At 40.4% G+C, this 16,116-nt stretch overlaps 2 protein-coding genes across 2 annotated transcripts; both read right to left on the bottom strand.

Annotated features, from left to right (window-relative positions):
- Positions 1 to 641: 641 nt before the first annotated feature.
- Positions 642 to 3,175, bottom strand: Fis1 (fission 1 protein). Its single transcript, XM_071784265.1, has 4 exons — positions 2,982 to 3,175; positions 2,297 to 2,503; positions 2,103 to 2,208; positions 642 to 1,403 (listed from the first exon to the last, which is right to left on the bottom strand). Exons 1-4 carry the CDS (start codon positions 3,024 to 3,026, stop codon positions 1,312 to 1,314), a joined length of 450 nt encoding a protein of 149 aa, XP_071640366.1. The 5' UTR covers positions 3,027 to 3,175; the 3' UTR covers positions 642 to 1,311.
- A 218-nt stretch (positions 3,176 to 3,393) lies between these two features.
- LOC139816619 (dTTP/UTP pyrophosphatase) lies at positions 3,394 to 5,539 on the bottom strand. Its single transcript, XM_071784242.1, has 5 exons — positions 5,228 to 5,539; positions 5,000 to 5,094; positions 4,679 to 4,825; positions 4,467 to 4,613; positions 3,394 to 4,256 (listed from the first exon to the last, which is right to left on the bottom strand). Exons 1-5 carry the CDS (start codon positions 5,315 to 5,317, stop codon positions 4,118 to 4,120), a joined length of 618 nt encoding a protein of 205 aa, XP_071640343.1. The 5' UTR covers positions 5,318 to 5,539; the 3' UTR covers positions 3,394 to 4,117.
- Between the last annotated feature and the right edge of the window lie 10,577 nt (positions 5,540 to 16,116).

The raw sequence follows: 16,116 nt of genomic DNA, 5'->3' as shown, positions 1-16,116 counted from the left end.
CAACTCTGCCGAGAAATGCGGTTTCGTACAAACAGAACCACGCATCACGCAAACGCTGTTCCCCAGCACGGTAAGCACGGCCGGAATATTTGTTGCTAGAATTGCCCGAGTCAATGTTCGCATCTGTGTTTGGCGGTGCATTTAATGCTAGATATGACCACCTATGTAATTCTGAATTTCATATATCTAATATGATAATCGCATTCAAACGTAAACACACGAAGGGACTCAGACAGTTTACACATCTGGCATAATGCGGTTTGCGTAGATACCAAGATCACGATGGATGGTAAACATACAATAGGAATCGGGCAGTCAGATTTAATGCTGAACGCGCGTTTAACGTATCCACGGATCAGCGCTTCGCCTTTATCAAAGGAATCAAACCTCTGCTCTTATCAACGCCGTACGTGTTCTGAACTCGAGAATAAAGACGCGAAGATCCATTCAAGCGATTCGTTGCGAATAAACGTTAAATTTTCCGCGCGAATAAACCCCCGTGCGATGTCGTAAATGAGAAGTGGGACGATGTCCTATATTTTGTATAATTTCATTAAGATAGGATCGTCAGGTCTCGGTCGGCGTCGAGCGAAGTTGTGTATGCACAGTAATAATTCGCGTGGAAAAAGCATCTTCCAACGTAGCTTCAAACATTGACTTTTATTAAAAGGATCCGATAACAACATAAATCAATACGCGCATACAACTGTAAATACAACCCTAATTATATACAAAAGCTATAGCTCTTATCGTTCGGTAATTTTATTTAACGCTTTGGTACACTCCAGTTAAAACACACTCGCGTATAAATAAAATTTTAAATACAAAACATCATGAATACACGTATATCCATAATTCATATGTGATATATCCATATCCATGTGTGATATGTGTGACGTATACAATATACAAAATAATCGCATGTAACTTCGGAATGTAAAAAAAATTAATCGCATATAACTTCAACAAATGTAGTGAAAATTAAATTGGTTTGATTTTTGAACAGATACTTTTGACAAAAAGTTTTGTTTTGCGTGATACGTTTAAATATATAAATAATAACATAAATGATTAAACAAATCGTATTTATAAGCCGGTTTTTCTTCTTGTTCTCCTTTTTTGTGATTAATAGAGAAGTAACTTTACAAATGACATTTATTGGATTTGGTCAACGTTCTAGTACATTTGAGACTTCACCGGCTCTAACGGCAATTACGAGACGCAAGTTACACACCATTTCGCGCAAACAAGTTACATCACAATTGTAATCGCATAGTCACAGTTCTAATAGTTTCTTTTTTTTAGGAGTAACTAATGCTTTTTTGCCATCGCGATGCCCAGTCCTAGAATACTTGCGACACCGATAATAACACCTCCCGCGACAGCCATGCCCATAAGGCCCTCTGCAAAAAAAAAAGAAACAAACGAGATTCAATGCCAATTCTAATTACGAAAATACCGATGATGCTTCCTGGATATGTATTTGCAATTTTAATTTAACTAATTGTTAGTTGATGCGATTAGTACCCCGAACCAATAAAAGGAGAACAATATGACACGTATGAAACAACTTGATGGTATTAAATATGGATTTTTTTACATCGTCGGTAGAAATATTTATTACTTATTATATACAAAATATACAGATGGAATACTAAAGATAGATGCGTTGCAGAAAGTACAGCAATGATTGTTAACGAAACTACCGAATCTATGCTAAAGTCCGTGTATTAAAATATTAAACTAAATAATCTACTATCCCAAAAAAGAAACTAAGAAACTGAACTATTATAAAATTAAAAAAAAAAATGTTTAGAGATTATGGAAGAGGTTACGTTACAAAATTGTACTCCAAAAACATGCAAAAGGTTAGCTATTTTTTTCCAAAGTTAACGAGTTGAATTTATGACTTACAAAAACATAGTCACGCTAAGTAAAATCGATATAAAATTTAGCGATGCAAGAGAGCAGAAGGATTAGTAGAAACAACCAAAAATAGTAAGACTGCGTGAGGAAATCACAGAAATCCCTTAGAGATACTGCCCCCAGGTAAAATACAAGCTTTATTCTTTTAAGCCGATAATAAATTTTAAAAGGGAAACCTTTTTCCATTTTCTTCCTTATCAACGTCTCCAGATGTTGCACCTGCACGTTCGCGGGTTCAATCTGAAGGAATGCTCTGACATAGGAGAGCGCCTTGGAGTATTCCTGGAAGTAAGTGTCAACGGTCAAGGACCTAAAATTGCTTTACAATAAACTGACCACGGTTACATCCGTGATGTTACACATATCTTACCTTTAATCTGGCATTTCCAATGGCCAAGTAGTACAGGCAATCGCGCTTCTCCGTATCGTGATTGCTATAGAGGTCCTCCAGCAGCAATATTCCTTTCCTAATGTCCGCCGAATACTTGCTCCTCACAAGGCACCAGGCGTATTCGAATTGTGCTTTTTGCGTAACATAGGACGAGTGCAACTGCTGATTGTACACAGATTCGAATTTCTAGAAACGTAATCACGACATTGTCACAACATGATGCAACATTCATGTACTTTGGATTATACGTATCCGATATGTCCGGTGCGTCATTCCCGACCTCGTTTTACGTGTCGCAAGTGTCAAATTAATTACCACTCGTTCGCGGAATATAAGCGCACCACGTACCCGATGTTTTTACGGAGGGAACGTCACGTACGTCATCGAGTAATTATTAAAGATTCGCCGAACAAGCTAAAATTTTGGCATAAAACGAGTTCCCTTAATGCTTAAAGAAAACGACGCAAATCGACGAACAAGATACATCGTGTAAATATACGCGTAAATAAGTTCCACGTAAACCTAACCTAACTTTCCCGTCGCGCGTTGTTGTCGCCGCGTTTGGGACAATCGGGACGGCGAGCGCGGGAAACGGGGACGTCGGGGGGCGAGCGGTAATTAGCGACGCGATTATTAATTATCCTACGGGTGCCCTCGCGTTTACCTTTAGATCCTCGGAAGAGACGACCTCGTTCAAAACGTCCTCCATTTCTTTTCCGAGCTGACGCACGTATGCGGCGCGCACTTTGCCTGCTTTGTCACGCACCGAAGCCGAGAGACCGTTACGCTGACGCTATACAACGCGATCGCGAATCCCGGTACCTGAAACGCGGCTGCAAGTGCGGGACTGCGGGACGACCCGACGCATCGCAAAAGGTGAAATACGACGCGAAACTTCCGGCGCGATACCCCGCCGACCCCGCGGCACCCGCGCACCGCAGCAGATGGCGCGGTTTATGAATCTCGTCGAGAAGAGCGTGAGTCCGCGGCGATAAATGTGTAATAGCGTTTCCCGCGAACGCGCTCGTCCGATTTCGAAAAAGGCGCCTTGACCGGTCAGCGAAGTCACGAATCAACATTTTCCCCTGTTACGTGCGTTATTTATCTCGAGAGAATGTTCATTTAAATTATTTATTTCGTGAAAATGCCCGCGAATCGACGCGCCTCGTATCGGTCTATTACTTTTCACTTCGATATACATTTTTATATAGAAATAAATTGAATATTTGTTACGGATTTGAATGTTTCTTAAAAGGAATGAAGATATTCTAAAAAAAAATAAAAAATAAAAAATGTTAAGTATACTCGAGTGTTAATATTTTAATATAAAATTCGTCGTTCCTGTTTAAATAACGAGTGGATGAACAAAGTATTTTTTGGATAAAAGAAAATAAAATCTGATTCTTTTTAAATGCGACGCTCGCGAATACTCGAATACTCGTTTCCGAGTTCTAGAAAAGCATTAGAAAATATGTTGCAGCAGGGACGAAAGGGAGAAAGTTTCATCGAACGAATACTTATACGGCCTTATGCTGGATAATTTAATTACAATGCCGGCGAGTGATCCGCTTTGTGTCTTTGACAGCGCGCGATACGAATCATGAATGTTAATGAGCTCGACATTCAATATTAACGCGCGCTTAAATATTGCCCATTAAGCCGCAACGTTCGGACTATTAAATATACAAATAGGGGAATTCATAAATTTACGAGGCTTTTAGCGTGATAAAATTTATTCATGTAGGAAACGACGGTACAATGGTTCAGGTACTGACAGGCGCAAACACTGTGATATTCTCGCTAAACATTGGCGAACATTCGGTTCAGTTGCTTGGCCAACGAGTACAGCGGCAGGCCCGTTATAGTGTAATAATCACCCTCTATTCTCTCGATCAGGCAACCCCCTATACCCTGAAGACCGTAGCCCCCTGCTTTGTCCCTGAAATGACATTCCTGCTTGAGTGCAAAGGCTAATCGCAACAGTAGGCCCGTTTGTTTTAGCTGAACTTGTTGCACGGTTCACCCTTTTCCTCTTTTTCTTTTCGTGCTGGAGAGAAAAAGAGTAAAAGATTAACCGTGCGAAGAAGTTGAGCTAAAACAGGCCTAATTGCAATGCAATATCGCGATGCGATATCACAGCCACGCTCACATGGAATCGCCAGTTTTGATATAGTCTCTTATTTGCCTCTCCGATACATCCCCGAACTTCACTCTAGCAGACTCGTGAAACTGGAGTTCGGCTTTCGGTGTTTTCAAACACACCCCGGTGTAGACGACGTGTTGCTTATTCGCCAAGCTAAGAAAGAGGCGTCGGGTTCTGCGTTATCACGTTCAGACGTAAGCCGGCTGAGTAATTATTACCTGGACAACATCCGGAAAGCTTCCGCTTCATTCTGAGGCTTCCCATAAATGACATCGCCCATCGTCACCATGGTATCTGCTCCTATTATCAAGGACGGCGGTACCGGGTCTGCTTTTAAACGTTCGTACACTTCGAGCACCTTGTACCTAGCAATTATTACACGCTTTAGGGTCCTCGTCTCCAAAATCGTTGAAATTATGCTCAATCGACCCGTTTCTGCACGAAACGAAAGAATCTGGCAGGAAAAAAGAAGCGTCGCGCTCTGCCCCGCGAAGCGACGGATTTGGAGGTTAGGACCTTAAATTGTGTAATTATCGCACCTGGCTATGTCCTGAACGTACTCCCCGTGTCCTTCGTACCTGGACCTGTCGAGGTTCTCGTCGTAGACGGACGGCACCACTTCTGCGTTTATGCGCTGACGAACATTGACTCACATTAATGCGATTAACAAACTTACTCGAGCGATCATCGCGCGATTGTTCCGGTTCACCGTATGCATGTATACAGGTCGCCTTGAGAAAGAAAAGATTGCTCGTGCGATTGTTTACCAATTGTTTCATTATGGCGTGCCGCCTCGGGGAGCCGCTGGCCAGGATCGTCCTGCCGCTTGCCAGGGCTTGGATAGTCGACTCCAACATCCTGCGCGACGCTTATTGCCCAACGATTATTGTTACTGACACCTGCTAATCTGCTATACAGCGCGAAACGTCGTCCGAGCCACCAGTCCACTGAATCCACACTGATCGCGATTCACGACACACGTCACACGTGATGCGCGAAAAACGCGCGAACGTAAACATTAGCAGCGCGGCCGGCACCATTCACCGGTCGGTAAACGCGAGCCGTTGCGAGTCGCGAGCCATTTTACATCTCGATAATGCCAACAATGGCCGCAGAGCGCAGAGGACGTTGCAGGCAAAGGGAAAAGCGCACTTGCTCTACAATAGTGTTTTTTTTTTACTTTATTATTGTTGAATAATAGAATTTTGTCGGCCGGAACTTCGATATTAATTTTAATAGATCTAGATTTGTCGGTTTGAAGTTAAGGTACGTATAAGTAACACAATATATAAGTAATACATATATATATTCAGCGTAAAGTTTTGTAAGAAAATTACAAGCGGATAGAATTAAATAATTAATAAGCCATATGGTCGGGCTGAATCTTTTGTGTCTAATAATAATTATTCGCGTGAATTTATAGCAAATCACGCGCCGTTATATTATCAGTCTTGAAACGCAGTCTTACAATAAAGCTATAATCAAACTATATAAAGCTAGAATAGTACAATTAAATAATTAAATTGATAAATCAATTAATAATGTCGATATTAATACGAATCTTTAGAATATAGAAAATATAGGATATAGAAAATACGCGATGTGTGTTGCGAAAAATAACTCTCCATCAGCCAGGGGCCGGTGTTTGAACCTAACCTGGACCTTCCTATACTATCCGGGTCGAGCGTTTTTATAAAAAAAAAAAAAATTAATCATTGGAATACTTAAATAATTATGTAGTAAATATGAATGTAAAATACATACCGCGCAGTATCTTTTTAATATTTCATGTCATTGTTTTAAAACTGATAGTATCGTATAATTAACTCAAATTAATTTTACATCAATTAACTCTACGTTACTTTTAAAATGAGAATTATTTTATATTACATAATTAATGTCGAAATATTAATTACAAATTACCTTTATGAACAAAATTTATTAAAATATCTTTTAGATTGTTGGAATAATTTCTCAGCGCTTTAATATAAATTCTAATGATAATTTCTTAATAATCCTAAGTAAAGAGAGAAGCAAAAGAAATGGTATTAATAAGTAAATAAAAAGTAACTACGCTCGTATAAATTGAAAATTAAATAGAAAAAACAAGGCCAATAATTTTACGTCCTGACGAATACATGTAAGTTTCAACGGTTTTATACTTACGACAATCACCTCAGTTATACACGATCTTTACAGAACAACCTTTTTATATTCTGACCACACATTCTGAGAACAATTATGGACCGGACCCGATTAATTCTCGCCTCCGAACGAAGAATCAATTACGCAATTCCACTGACTACATTTCATCTCTGACTTTGACTTCGTTAGATGCATCGACATAGACTCACAATCAGTATGTACTCGTTAGATAATCGAATGGTGATGTGGCTCGATAGGCTTTTATAATATTATTGTAACACGACGAATTCTACATGTTAATTAATTACCACGGCTGAAGAAGACTCAGTGAGTCGAAACGTTCCGTTTCTATGTATATATACTAATTAATTATATGTTTTTAAACATCTTTTAATTGCTCGTTTATTGGCCTTGTTTTTTCTATTAAATGGTATTAAAATTAAAATATCTATAAACGTCTATATAAGTAGGGCAATGTAACGCTAGCTCGCAACAGCTATTATTTATTCCATTGTTATATCATTGACGTCAACATCTTTCGTTCTTTATTCCTTTCTCCGAGGAAAGATCGAAAAAATCGCTTCGCTCGGTTAGTGTCCCAAAAACCGCGTGAAAGATTGTTGCGTCGATCATTTCATAGATCATGCATGTACACGTACATATCTGTATTATACATATATAAATATATTATACATGTATATAAATGCATATATTACCTGGCTGAGGTAATATTTTTCGCAATAAATTTCTTTACAGTTTTTAGATAATTAAATCGAGTCGATTTAATTCCGGGGAGGGAAGGGGGCTTTAATTCTAACAATTACTGTGTTTTAAGTCCGAAAATTTAATCGGCGCGCAGTAGTTTGGAAAAAATTTATATGCATACAGAAACCAATATGAGGCTGCCAAAAAAGACCTAGGCTTGGATCGCATGGCTTTGTTACTAAATTGATTGTTTATCGTTACGATCCTATTTTCTCTTATTATTATAGATGCATATATATGTATATGTATATTACACATATAAACATGTATGCATATATGTACAGATACTTAATTCAGAGAGATCATGTAAATGCGTGCCGTAATCTGGTGCACGTTTGAAAATATATCGGCGTTAGAGGGAGAACTGTTCTCCAGGCGCAACTCAAGCAGACTCTAATACAACGTAATCGGTAAATTACGTAAATGCCGCATGCCATGAACGAACCTAAAGGTCAGTCAGTCCGAGGCCTTACATAATCGCAAGGCGAAAGGTTGACCCATCTTTGCGCCGCGCAGCCTTCCAGCTGAACAAAGATTTAGCGGCATTTTTTTTCTCTTTGCATGTCACTCGCGGTCGTGCGCGCTCCATCTTTAATCAGAACTTTTCGAAAAGTACTGCAATACTTTGTTTTAGTGGATGCTCTTTTGAGATGAATAAGTAAATAACTACACAGAAAAAAAAAGAAGTATTAAATCAAGACTTATGTATATAAGCAAGAATCTATAATCTTGGAATGAGATATAAATTGCGTTAAACGAAGAAAACTTGCTTGAATGAAGGTATTTAATCAAGTATATATAGTTTAATCGAAAAAAAAAGTTAAAATAAAAAGTTGAAATTCTTGTAAGAAGATTACAGATTCTTGCTTATATGTATACAAGTACATAAGTCTTGATTTAACACTTCTTTTTTTTCTGTATGCGTGACATTTTAATATTTTTAGCACATATATATTAATTTGCGATAATATTCGTGAAATATAATACGGAGTTTCTCAACGAATAATCACTTTTTCTCTCGTTGAGAGAGAGAGAGAGAGAGAGAGAGAGGGGGGTGGGTGGGGTGAGAGAGATAATTTTGCTGAAATAGCGTTGCATCGGATTCCGACAGATTTGTTTAATTGCATTTGTTTTCTGAAATTCGGTTTACGCACCTCTCTCCGCCAAAATAAATATGCAACGATTATGTATTCGCAATTATTCGTTCGGTTGAAAATCAACAAACGCACACGTTCGTCTGCGGTAAATAATTCCCGTAAACAAGTGCTCGCTTTAATTTAACGCGGATATGAGCAAGTAATAATGGCAGGGTCAAGTTTACTAATGAGGGTACGTGGCGTGCGATCCGCCGATGTTATTTATGAGATAATTGCTGCTTAGAGCTGAGCGAGGATGAAATATCGCTTTGTTATCCCTTCGATCGGCAGCCTAGGTCTTCAGAGCTTGATCTGTAATAATTGACAATCGTGTTTATATAACCGGCCGCGCAACGCGGCATATCTAAAATCTCGTAAATGATAATTGACCCAATGATGATGACTATCGCGTGATTATTTATAAGCGCGAGCTCGCTGCTAATTATCAATTTTTCAAGTCGGCGTGTTGCCGTACGCAAATTAAGTGTACTTATGACTGGCAGATAGAAGGATAAAAATGTTAGAAAATTATAGTGGTTGGGCTTGAAGGATGGGAAGAATAATATAAACGAAATCACGCGATGTTTGCGATCCTCTTCCGTAGACATTGAATAATTCCCATGAAAATATTGTTTTGTGCAAAGCCACCGCGTTAGATTCCGTCTCCCTACATTCTTGTCTCGCGAAGGATTAGAAAGGAGTATGCATCAGGATTATTACTTCGAGATGCGATAAATAATATATGTCTCTCTTATGTGCTATGAATACGCATAAAAAAAAAAAAGAAATGAAACAAGTTGTAAAATTATTCTCAGCACATTTACCTACGCGAGTTGAAAAATCGTATACTTTTCAGTTACTGACGGTTATTAACTTTGCAATTAGCTTTTCCAGGTAGATACTAAACGCTTAATTAATTAAAGTTTTGGATAAAAGTTCGGCCGACTATACGGGGGGGGGGGGGGGGGACATAATGAGCGATAGAAGCAGCGAATCAAATCGTGCAGGTGTTAGAAAGGAGAAACACAAAATACATAATTCATTTGGGTGCAAAGTGCATCAGATATTTATGCTGAAGCTGTAAGCCGCGAGCAGGATATCACAAACCAGTTATTAAAAGCACTTTACGCGGCCGTACCTCTTCTCGCTTTTCGATCAAGCCGCCACGGCGCGGCGCGGCGGCGGATAAAGCGATGGCGATGGCATGTTTGTTTATTATATCTCGGCAGACAATCGTGAAATATCCGGCCCGGCTCAACCCTCGCGCGGCAGGTGTACGCGACGTACCCGAAGAATATCATCGGGGATTACGTCAGCCCCCGGTAACTCGCACGAAGGACGTTTAACGAATATGTAAGAGCGGTCAAATATAAATCGAATAAATCTGGGACGAAATGGTTTATGAGAACTTCTCAACGCGCCGCGGTTTCTCAAATTTCGCAAATTTCTCCCTTGGACCGTATAATCTATTCCACGAGGAGTTTTATCCTAATAATAAATGCAGGCAATAAAATATGAATTAGCATCTTTACTACATATATCAGATATTTAGATTTAAAATATTTTAATTTCAATCGACTAGTTTAACATTCACATCGTTGTAGCAAAGTTTTGTGAGAACTTACACTGGAAAAAAAAAAAAAGAAAAAAAATATTATTTGCAAGAAAATACATTTCTTTGAACTTATAGTTTCCTTAATTCAAGAGGTAATCAAAGAAGTATTGAGTATAGATTTAAGAAAACGTTTTTCTGACTTCAAAATATTTTCTCGAATCTACCTAATACCTCATTGAATTAAGGAAACTAAATTCAAAGAAATCTATTTTCTTGCAAATAATAAATTTTTTTTCAGTGTAGCATATATTCTTTGCGTTGTTCCTTTTCTGCGTTCTTAGAAGGTATTCAAACAGCACGCAGCCAACTATATAAATTATCATACGAATTGGTGCATAAATAACTATGGGAGGACTCACGCGGCTAATGCGCGTGCCTGTCTAAGCGGGTGAAATTAAGTTGGCCAACAGGTAAAATTACCGGCGCAGACTTCCACTTTTACGCGCTGGGTGAGAAGTGGCTTCTGCGTCGTAAAAAAATGTTCTCAACGATCGAAACCGATGCGAGTGGTAATTGCGAGGATATTACACCGCGCTCGTCGTGAATTGCGCAACGATATTAGGCTTCTCGAGACGACAAGATTCGCCAACCGGCGCTTGCAAACCGGCCGCCCATCGATGTCATCTCTCGCAACTATTTTTCTACAATTATATTATAATAATTTCGAAAGCGTATATACACGCGAGAAGAGTATAAAGAGAAATAGAAATAAAAAGAAAATTTCGTCGGCTTGATCGAGCGCGTCGCGGCTTAATTCGACAAAGTTTTGCAACGTGCGCGCGCGCTCTCTCGTGTAAATATATTTCGTGTAAATTCGCCGGCTAAAATTTATTCGACGCGTTCCACCGTGAAAATCCGTTAAAGTGTCATAAGTGTCCGCGCGAGCTGCGGCAATCGCGCCGGGGCTGACGTTATATTAAATGCAATTGCGCAAGAAGCCGCGCGCGAGAAGCCGCTCCAAAGGACGCGCGCGCATTATGACACCGCGGCATGTAACGCGGCCTCTATGGTGCCCCGGCTACGTCACGCCTGCGGAGTGCCTGCGGAGTGCCTGCGGTTTTGTATTACATGTAATACGCCTGCACACGATCGCCAGGGGCGTACGTCAATCGGAACCCCCGATCCCGGATCGCTCTTCTCGTCCATCCTTTGTGCTTCGCCGAATAATAGATTGCTGCTGCTTCGATCCGCGACAATTTAGAATTAGCGGGAGATCAAAAAGTTCTACCTGTCTCTCGCGGGTGTATTTTAGGCGGAGATTAAATGCGTTCACCTGTGAAATAATTACTTAGATCGATCGTTTTTTTGTGAAAATTTTTAAGTGAAAATAGAGTCTCAAATGGTTTTAAAGGTATTCTTTTTTTAAATCATTATTTTGTACGTTGTCAAACTTTTTTTTTGTTATATATTGTACATTGTTATTTGTCAAACTTCTTTTTATTATGACGATGATTCAGATAACGCCTAGATAACGGAAATATCCGCATTATGCTGTTACAGCATTGCTGTAAGATGATGCAGTCTATTCGCGCGATTATTAATAACGCAATCCGGTATCGACGTCTTCCCATCATCGAAGCAGGAAGCGAGCGTTCGCGGCATACATCTCTCCTCGACACCTTTGTTTAATTAATTCAATTGTCATTACCGTTTTATCGTTTGACATTGCACAGGTGATAATTTAAAAAAAAAAGACGGATTTCCTGCATTCCCGCACGAACCTCTTATCTGCCGCGCGCACGTGGAAAAAACGCGTCTTTACCTCGAATTCTTTTTATTCACTCGCAATAAGGTGTTTGCGCCTTGTCACGGAAAAATTAACTGACATGATATTACGTAGTACATATTACTATTTGTATAGCCTATAGCGAAATACCGACGATCGTGCCGTTTATAACATCCTAGTTAAGGCAAGCTCGATTGCAAATTAATCGGAGAATCCATTACCGCAACTTTGAAATAAAGCAAAAGATGCATATCCTTGGCAATAATTCTTGCAAAATTCTTTACCTGTTCCCTGGTAATAATTCATACTGCCGAGGAACAAGTGAAGAATGTTTTTTGTGTTGGTATTTATATAATATTTATAAAAAATATGTCATGGAGAAAGAGAGAAAGAGAAAGAGAAAGAGATATCGCCAACATCACGCGCCTGTTCGTGTACCAAATATTGACGCGCCGTTCGACTGGCTTAAAGTTATAAGAGCATAGTAAAGTAAATGTACCAATGCCGATTATGCCGAGACACTTAAGACCTATGTCTGAACATCTTTATCACTTTAGTTTTTAAATAAGTATATAACGCGAATTAAAATCAAAAATAAAAATATAATACAAGAGAAATATTTTTATCTTTTGATTCTTTGATCTTAATCCGCGTTCACTGCAAATCCAAGTGTTATTTTTATACATTTTTCAAAAAAGTAACACGCGTACAAAGTGCGTAAAAAGTGACTACACGATTTTACACATTTAAATGTGTAAAAACAACACACTTGGATTTGCAGTGTTATAACTTACTTATAAGGACTAAAATGTGAAAATGTCCAGACATCTAGTACGTGTCCAGGCATTGGTATATTTACCTTACAACGATCGGATTCTCGTCACAGAGCGTGGCATATCTTCCTCTGGTGCATTCTTTCCTTCGTTTGCCTCTCGGTTTTCTGAAATCCATGCCGTGACGCAAGATCAAGACGGCCACTTCATTAGCCCGATCCTGCGACACACGTGTACGTACACGCGCGTGTGTACACTATGTATACCCATACGACATCCCTCGTAAATAGGTACACGCGCGACTTACGTGACCGTCTCATTTTCTCAGCTGACTCCTCTCGATTTGCGGCACGACGACTCGACTCGTTCGCGTGTGCGCGTGCAGTCCCAACCGAGCAATTCCACGGGGGACGACGAGGCTACCACCCATCGGAATGCAAATTGTGACTTTAATGTTGCGCCGATAGTAGAGTCGGCCTGAAATGTTTCAACGGTCGCGCCACAGCTGCGCGTTTTTTTTTTCGCGTTGGATTATGCATCTCGTCTCCTACGAGGCGCATCTCGTCTCCTACGAGGAACGCCTTTCATTTTCCCTCCATCGACATTCTTGCCAAAGTTCCCCGGCGGTCTCGCATTAGCCATTGGATTTTTGTGTCGCTTACACCGATATCGCGAGTAGTATATAATCTGCGGGTGAACTTGCGCGTAATTAGTATAGCGTATCTAATTTTAGTCGACCTCGGGTATCAGTTATTAAATAATTTTTATACTTTCTACAAAAATTTATTTAAGTAAGCCCCTGAAAAGATGAAAGATAATTTATTTTAATTTTTATTAAATATGGGAACGTGAAGAAACCAGAAAGCTAAATAGTCTAAGCTAAGCATCTATATTTTTGAAGGTATAAAATATTTATTAAAGGTTTAAGAAAAAAAAATACAGACCGCAAATGTATATTTACGAATCGAGGAGAGCGTTATTGAATTATATTTTATCCGACTACTAGTATTATTTTAACAATATTAATTATTCGCCATTGTACATGAGATTATAAAAAAATATTTAAAATTTTAATAACCATTGGGTTATTCATGGCTAAATGGGTTACTCGGCCAGCATCGTCTCCGATTTCGAAATACGAAAATTCTGATATTATTGCAAAACAGATCGCTTATTAATTCACGATGCGTTTTAGGTTTTTGTCTCTCGACGTTGTAAATATGTATGCATATAAGAAACGTGACTCGCGAATAATCCATTTTGAAGGACCGGCACAGGTGCCCGGTTGACTTGACTCATACATTGCGAGCTTTATTAAATAGCGAATAGTCAAGGATCATTCTCGCGCATACCTTTCCTTTGGGAGATCTCGACTTATTTCTCGTTTTCCTTACCGGCGTCCCCGACGGGACAGGAATGCCCGACGATTTAAACAGCCGGGTGATATCTTAATTAGAATTTTTCAGTGGGATTTATGTCTCAATCGTCCGCATTCCCAGCGCGCCTGCACGATTGAAATGTGTCGGCGAGGAGACCGATTGAGAATCAGAGAACAACGCGTTCATTCGTTTTTGCTCATCGCCGTTGACACTGAACGAAGATTTGATGAAACTTCTTTTCTCGAAAGCGATAGGATATCGTTGAAGCCCGCTCGCTAATCTCGCTCTGCTCGAAACGCTATGTCACGTTTACAATTTTTCTCGGTCGAAGTGGATAGATCGCCAAATCTATTAATCTTCTAATTTTGAAAGCTCCCTTCACCTTCGTTCTTCCGTTGTGAGCCACTCGTTTTCGCCCGTGACATTCTATCCTCCTCGCGCGGACCAAGATCGTCGATGCCGATACGACACGCGGGTCTGATAAGAACGGAGGCGGGACAATCGCCACGCGCGCGGCTCGAGAATAAATCCTTTCAGCCTTAAGGGCAGATCCTGTCCCGCATGCTCGGACAAATCGCCTTCCGAGAAGAATCGCGCGCGTTCCACGGTATAATCCCCGGCGCGATGCCGCGTCACACGAATGATACGACGTAAATGTCGGTGTACGGCCGTGGAGGCTCGCGAGAAAGGTTGCGTACCTACATTCGACACGAAAGAAAATTTAATAAAAGGGATCGCGTCGCACTAGCGTCGCGCATCCCCGTCGAGGGCTTTTCGAGGATCCACCCTCGTTCGCGGGGCGAGATGAACGACCTCGCCCCGTTCAGCTAGGCCGCCAGGCACCGCGCGAAAAAGTAAAACGCCGTTTTGCACGCCGTTAATTATTCATGCGAGATTACGAAAAAATGATAAGGGCACCGTAGTGTACCGAGGCTAAATGCAGCGGAGGCGTTCATTGGACCACCGCGGCACTGAATGACTGGAAATTACGCAAAGCGCGCGCGGTGTTGCTGGAGGTGCCTGCTGCTTTGATGCGCCGTACATACAATATCTGCCTGTCGATTGTTTCGACGTTATACCCGCTTGTTACGTGTACCTGAGAAACCGATGGTTCGATGCCACTCGATACACGACCGATAAGCATCCGTAGCATTTCTCCGCACGAACGTCGCGTCGCAGCTCCGAAATTGGTGATCCCTGCGGATTCTTAAAATTTAGAAGAGTTTCCCCGGGGCTGTTGGATAAGTGAAACTCTAACGTAATCTAATTTTGATAAACGCGGAAATAAAAGTATATTTCCCAACAGAATAAGAAACTTCTGTCCAATTACGTTCTCGCGCAATAAGCGACAGTTTTAAATTTAAACTTTGTTTCCCCGTCACTTTCCGCTCCTGGGTCGTTACGACGCTTCCAGGAAAAAGAACCGGACCGATACGATAAGGATTAAGTAGCGCGCGAGAAGGCGATGAGATGATCGGCGAAATTCTCGGTCCCTCGCGTCGTTACGAAAATGTCAAAAGCGAGAGCGAGAGCTCGCAAGTCTCGCTCGCAAATACTCGCGCAAACAGGTGAAAGGGGCGCGGTTACCGTACGAGCAACGTAACAAAAACGCCTAATTATACGAACGATAAATGTCGGGCAGATTGCACATTTGGGAATCGAATGGCCACCCTCGCCCGGTCGCGGCTTCTCGAGACGCAGCTGAAAAGATTACGAGGAATGCGTAACGATCAGCGTAATTCGTTTCAAGGACCGGTGCGGTAAAAACGAATAAAATCGCTGGCAATTCGCAAAAATTGTAAATCACCGGACTTTTTGGAACGCCGAATGGCAAATGTCAGGGTTGAACGAACCGTTTCGGAGCCAGCCATCTCCGTGTCATGATTGAGAGATTTACTTAATCTCTTCTATTTATAGAAAAACATTGCAAGAAAATATTGTAACCGTAAATCTTTATGTACATAAAACTTAATCTAAACAACATTTAATAAATTAACAAAGTTATCTAGCTCTGATATATAAAAAAGGATAGACAATTTTTTTTATATTTTATCATACAATTTTTTTTTATATATCTTGAAATATGTGATTTTTATTACAAATATTGTTGATAACAA

Source organism: Temnothorax longispinosus, chromosome 1 (genome assembly GCF_030848805.1).
Source record: "Temnothorax longispinosus isolate EJ_2023e chromosome 1, Tlon_JGU_v1, whole genome shotgun sequence".
NCBI lineage: Eukaryota > Metazoa > Arthropoda > Insecta > Hymenoptera > Formicidae > Temnothorax > Temnothorax longispinosus.
Note: the sequence above shows the minus strand (reverse complement) of the source record. Positions and strands in the feature narration are given on the sequence as shown.

Bases quoted from the DNA above. Each gene is read 5' to 3' on its own strand.
- Fis1 (XM_071784265.1), bottom strand. From the start codon at position 3,026: ATGGAGGACGTTTTGAACGAGGTCGTCTCTTCCGAGGATCTAAAG. The intron at 2,504-2,981 runs GTAAACGCGAGG...TTACGTTTCTAG, and splicing joins TCTCTTCCGAGGATCTAAAG to AAATTCGAATCTGTGTACAA. The intron at 2,209-2,296 runs GTAAGATATGTG...ACTTACTTCCAG, and splicing joins TTGGAAATGCCAGATTAAAG to GAATACTCCAAGGCGCTCTC.
- LOC139816619 (XM_071784242.1), bottom strand. From the start codon at position 5,317: ATGTTGGAGTCGACTATCCAAGCCCTGGCAAGCGGCAGGACGATCCTG. The intron at 5,095-5,227 runs GTAAACAATCGC...AATGTTCGTCAG, and splicing joins ACGCCATAATGAAACAATTG to CGCATAAACGCAGAAGTGGT. The intron at 4,257-4,466 runs GTGAGCGTGGCT...ATGTCATTTCAG, and splicing joins ATCAAAACTGGCGATTCCAT to GGACAAAGCAGGGGGCTACG.